This window comes from Dasypus novemcinctus, chromosome 16 (genome assembly GCF_030445035.2).
Source record: "Dasypus novemcinctus isolate mDasNov1 chromosome 16, mDasNov1.1.hap2, whole genome shotgun sequence".
In the NCBI taxonomy this organism is placed as follows: domain Eukaryota; kingdom Metazoa; phylum Chordata; class Mammalia; order Cingulata; family Dasypodidae; genus Dasypus; species Dasypus novemcinctus.
The window spans coordinates 92125487-92131107 of NC_080688.1; the positions used below are offsets into that span (position 1 = coordinate 92125487).

The following is a 5621-nucleotide window of genomic DNA, read 5'->3' on the forward strand; positions in this document are numbered from 1 at the left end:
CAGGGTCCGCGCGGCCACGACGCGCTTGTATGCGGGCTTTCTCCTTCAGTTTTAACCGCGCACGGAAGGCATTCATGGGTCTCTGAGCCTGCACAAGTGCTAATGACATGTTCTCGGGCTCAGGCGGGCTGTTGTGGGCAGCCTCTGGGGCGCGGCAGGGGAGAGGACTTTGAGGGCTCAGACAGGCTCGGGGACCCGCACCCAGACACAGCGCTGGCCCTTAAGTCTGCCCACCCCCTTAGCCCCCATCCCTGCCACTCCAAGCAGCTGCAGAGAAATTCCATCCTGCCTATGGAAGCAAAACGTGCCCGTCCTTTACCTTCTCCCCATTTCTGGTTCTTTTTTTTTTTTAAAGCTTTATTTTTTATTTCTCCCCCACCCCCCCAGTTGTCTGTTCTGTGTCCATTCATTGCTTGTTCTTCTGTGTCCACTTCTCTTCTTGTCAGCGGCACTGGGAATCTGTGTTTCTTTTTGTTGTGTCATCTTGCTGTGTCAGCTCTCCATGTGTGCAGCGCCATTCCTGGGCAGGCTGCACTTTCTTTCACACTGGGCGGCTCTCTTTACGGGGTGCACTCCTTGCGCGTGGGGCTCCCCTATGCGGGGACACCCCTGCGTGGCAGGGCACTCCTTGCACGCATCAGCACTGTGCGTGGGCCAGCCCCACATGGGTCAGGAGGCCCGGGGTTTGAACCGTGGAGCTCCCGTGTGGTAGGCAGACGCCCTATCCATAGAGCCAAGTCCGCTTCCCAGTTTCTGGTTCTTTTTGGAGAAGAGTGGGGCGTAGGGCTGCACTACGTTTCAGGCCATGCGCCCCCCATGTCAGGACACGCTCACACTCCTTCACGTCACCAGGACAGTGGAAAGACGGGGCTCGCTCCAGCTCCCCGATTTCCCTCCCGCAGAGGCCCAGCCCAGCACGCCGTCGGGGAGGGCGCCTCTGCTGTCCTTGAGCAGGTGCCTGGCTCCGAATTTCCACCGAAAACTGCCGGAGCCCCTTTCCACGCCTGCCAGCAGTGAGCTCTCACTAAACACCTGAGACGGGGAGCGCAGGAAAACGGGGGCCTCGCCCTGCCCTCAGGGCTCGGGGAGGCCACACCTCCAGGCCTCCCGCAGTCCCCAGGCGTTTTTGCCGGTTCACATGGGAGTGGTCTTTCCTGCCAGGGGAAATTCACGCCAGGACTGACCGGCTGACCAACACTGCCACGGGCGCCCTTCACCGCGCCCGCCACCCTCTCGCTTTCCCCCAGCCCTTCAGTTTTCATTTAGGGCGCCCCACCCCCCGACTTTCCAGGGCCACGTCCTTGGTCAAGTGCGTTTAGTGTGTTTTGCCGCAAGCTGCGTGCCCTTAGAGATGCCTCTGAAGCTAGACGTGGACGGGCTATCTGAACGAAATGACCGGTTTTCGTTTCGTGGCTGCGGCAAAGCCTGCCCGTGGCTTCCTCCCCGGAGCGGCAGGCTTTCGGATGAGAGAATTTCCACCAGATATGATCACGGACGTTCTGCCACTCAGAGGAGGGCTGATTACCTTGGAGCGAAAAGCTCTAGGAAATGAACGCTCCCGACCTCCCGGGCAACATTGGGAGTGCCCTGGGCTGCCCGAGGAAGACGGCGGAAGAGAAGGGAGTGGGCAGACAGGTTGTGCATCAGCGCGTGGCACCCCTGGCAGAGCTGTGTGTCCTTCGGCAGGTCGTCATACCTCTCTGGACCCCGACATCTCCCCCATGGCTTGAGGGGTGGGGCGCTGGATCCCTCCTAAGGCACCCCCCGTCTGGAAGCTGGAGGGTCTGCGATGACACCACCACCCCGTGGGGGCGGCGGGAATGAAGCAGAGGCTGCAGGGGGGAAACTGTCACAGCAAAGTGAGGGGCTGTGAATTCTGTGAAGTGGGAACTCCTCGTTGTCCTCCAAGAAATACTGTAGGGAGGAGAAGTCGCTCCACCCAGAACATGAATTTAAAAACAAGCCACCTGTCATTTCGTCCAGAAGGGGACAGTCCCCTCCGTTGCCCCCTTGCATTTGTGGAAGGGATTGACCGTGGATTCGTCCTTTGCTTTAAACTCATCTCTGTGTTCTGGGCAAACACACTTGAGCGTGAAAACGGCACCTGGCCGGGGCTCGCATCCAGGCCCCACGTGGCCGGCCCTGGGTGCAGCACCCGGGACCTGGGGACAAGAAGGAGGGAGAGGGCCCTGCCTTGGCGCCCCGCCAGCCCGAGGCCACCCCGTCGTGGATGTGCGATCGTTCGGGGGACTCCCGGGCAGAGAAGCGGTGGTGCTCGTCGCGGCCGCGTCCCCGGCACCGTCGGAGGAGCCCAGGCGTGTGCGGTGCCCGGGGCCAGCGCGGGCTGGGGGGACGGCCTGGGTGACACCGGGAGTGTGAGACCAGCCTCCCGGCCTCGGCTTCCCTGACTAGGGAGAAGACGAGTGGCAGCAAAGCAGCCCCTCTGCTGAAGGCCGAGCCCGCGACCCCGGAGGTCAGCAGTTCCAGGGCGCAGGTCCGCGGGTGTCAGGCGTCGTCCCCACACCTGAGCCCACCTGGCAGCGTGCATGTGGGCCGGGGCCACAGAGGGAGGACCACGGCGTGGCGGGCGGCGAGGGCGGGAGACAGGAAGGCAGGCCCGCCCTGGGCCCAGCCCCCGAGGCCACCGGTCGCCTGAGGCTCAGTGGTTCTGTCCTGGCACCCGGAGGGATGGGCCAGGTGTGGGGGCGACTTCACCCCCAAAGGCTTCCCTCTGCTGACCTGACACTGAGGGCCCCTGCCTCTCAGGAGGGCTCAGCAAGGATGGGCCTGGGGGCTGGGGGCTGGGGGTCAGGGGCTGGGGGTCAGGGGCTGGGGGCTGGGGGCAGTGGGACAGGAGCTGGGGTCTGGGGTCTGGGGCCTGGGGGTCAGGAGCTGGGGGCTGGGGGTCAGGGTCTGTGGGTCAGGGGCTGGGGGCTGGGGGCCGGGGGCTGGGGGCAGGAGCTGGGGACCGGGGGTGGGAGCTGGGGCCTGGGGGCTGGAGGCTGGAGGCAGGAGCTGGGGGCTGGGGGCTGGGGATCAGGAGCTGGGGGCTGGGGGCAGTGGGACAGGAGCTGGGGTCTGGGGTCTGGGGTCTGGGGCCTGGGGGTCAGGAGCTGGGGGCTGGGGGTTAGGGTCTGTGGGTCAGGGGCTGGGAGCCAGAAGCTGGGGACCAGGGGCCAGGGGTCGAGGTCGGGGGCTGGGGACCGGGGGCTGGGAACCAGGGGCAGTGGGACAGGAGCTGGGGTCTGGGGTCTGGGGTCTAAGGTCAGGAGCTAGGGCCAGGGGCTGGTGGCTGGGGGCCGGGGGCTGGGAGCTGGAGGTTGGGGACTGGGGGCTGGTGGTTGGGGGCTGGGGACCGGGGCCTGGGAGCCAGGGGCAGTGGGACAGGAGCTGGGGGCTGGGGGCTGGGGGCTGGGGGTCAGGAGCTGGGGGCTGGGCAGTCTGGGTCTGGGGGCCAGCGGCCAGGGGCTGGGGGTCGGTGGCTAGGGGTTGGGGGCTGGGGGCTGGTGACACGAAGGCCACTGGAGGCATGAACCCCCCTGTCCCGTCTCTCTGCCCCCTGCTGGAGATGACTGCGCATCCAGATGAGGACGTTAGCACATCAGAGGACGGGAAGCCGCTTCCTGGGCTGGCCCGTCCTTGGCACCATGGACCCCGCTTCCCAGGCTCCCGCACGGTTCCATCTCGAATGCGCCCAGCAGGCATGCAGGGGTCGCCGCCCCGGCAGCTTCAGCTGCTCTGGAAAACCCTCTGACTTGGCACAGCCTCCAGGGTGCTCCTTCCCATTCCTCAACAGCTCCCAGACGTGTCCTGTGGTGTGAGGCTTGACACTCTCCTCCTGCCCCAGCAATTCGTGGGGTGGGCGGCAGGGCAGGCTCCTGCCTTCTCCTCCGGCTTGGGGGGAAGCAGAGCTCTGGCCCCTGCAGCCATCCTTTGAGGGAGCCTGAGAATGACCCCAGGGGCCGTGCCTGAGAAGAACCCTGATCAGACTGTGCCTGAAGCCCAACTCCAGCTGTACTTTCCCATCACATGAACTGCGCAGTGTTTAAGCCAGCTTTAGTGGGATTTCCTGGTACTTATCCCCCAGAGCACCCAGCTGACAGATTTTCAAAAAGTAATCCACAGTGGACTCATCGTAGGTTAATTTTCTTCCACTTAAAAAAAATCTAGCCTTTTCCACTTTGGGGTGAGAAGGATCAGAGGGATAACAAGTTTCAGGAATTTCCATTCACTTAGTGGTATTTCCTCTCATTTGTTCTAATCCCAAATCTCTCAGAACCATAGAGGCTGGAACTTATTTTCCTGGCATCACATGAATCCATTTCCTGATTGTGTTGTTTCTTGATCTCCTCTGTGCCTCTCTCACACCAAAGGAAAAGAAGAAATTAAAACTAACATTACGTGGGCTGGAAAGGTGCGTTCTGTGTCCTATCAGCTCGCCTCCACAGGAAAGTGTCGTTGTTATCCCCTCTTTATAGATGACTAAGAAAGAAGAAAACAGGCTGAGGCCCACGCAGGTTTAGAATCTTGCCCAGAGTTGCAGTGCTGACTGGTGGCTGCACTGAGACTCGAACTCGGGCCTGCCTGACTTGACACGCGTGCTGGGACCCCATCCCGTGGCAGAGCCTTCCCAGTTCGCCCAGAGGGAGCAGGGCTCTCCCACGGGAGGCAGGGCCCTCCCTAGAGGAGCGAAACCTCCCTGGTTCATCTTCGAGGGGCGCCCCTTCTTCCCGTGAGGCTAAGTCCCCCTCCTCTCTCTGACAGAGGACCGAAGGTGCCTCCTGGGCGCCAGGTGCTCTGGGGCCCTCCACCAGCTCGTTGGCATCTCCAACAGGTGGGGAGCAGTGACAGGCTCCAATCCCAGTGCCCCAGCGTCGGGCATCGAGACGCCTGAAGAAGGCCTGCATTTCAGCTTATCTTGGTGAGCACTAAGTCAGCCCCTTGAATGGACGCCAAGAGACCACAACGGCTGTTAAGTGTAAAGCATGGGAAGCAGACGTGGCTCAACTGATTGGGCATCCACCTACCACACAGGAGGTCCAGGGTTCAAACCCAGGGCCTCCTGACCACATGCAGTATGCTGATGCGTGTAAGGTGTGCCGTGCCACGCAGGGGTGTCCCCCGCGTAGGGGAGCCCCACACACAAGAAGTGCGCCCCGTAAGGAGAGCCGCCCAGTGCAAAAGAAAGCCCAGCCTGCCCAGGAGTGGCGCTGCACACATGGAGAGCTGATGCAGCAAGATGACGCAACAAAAAGAGACACAGATTCCCAGTGCCGCTGACAAGAATGCAAGCGGACACAGAAGAATACACAGCGAACGGACACAGAGAGCAGATAACCAGGGGGGTGTGGGGGTTTGGGGGGTGGATAAGGGGAGAGAAATAAATAAAAAAGAAAATCTTAAAAAAAAATAAAAGAGTAAAACGTGCATGTGTCGTCCGACAGGCTGCTGGGCTAGTTCACCTTAGTGCCCAGGCACAGGAGGGGACGCCGTTTGCCCGGCTGTGGCAAGGGATAAAACGGAGGGCACAGCTTTCTAGGTTCTCGTTCACGACTGGAGAGAACGGCGCAGGCCAGCGGCTACGCGTGAACCTGCCTCAGGAGACGCCTGGGCCGTGGGGT

General features: G+C 62.0%; 1 protein-coding gene across 1 annotated transcript; it reads right to left on the reverse strand.

Annotated features, from left to right (window-relative positions):
• Positions 1-3141: 3141 nt before the first annotated feature.
• LOC139436646 (uncharacterized) lies at positions 3142-3531 on the reverse strand. The gene has a single exon (XM_071208399.1). It carries the CDS (start codon positions 3529-3531, stop codon positions 3142-3144), a length of 390 nt encoding a protein of 129 aa, XP_071064500.1.
• Positions 3532-5621: the final 2090 nt, after the last annotated feature.

Coding starts and splice junctions, on each gene's coding strand:
- LOC139436646 (XM_071208399.1), bottom strand. CDS start 3,531: ATGCCTCCAGTGGCCTTCGTGTCACCAGCCCCCAGCCCCCAACCCCTA.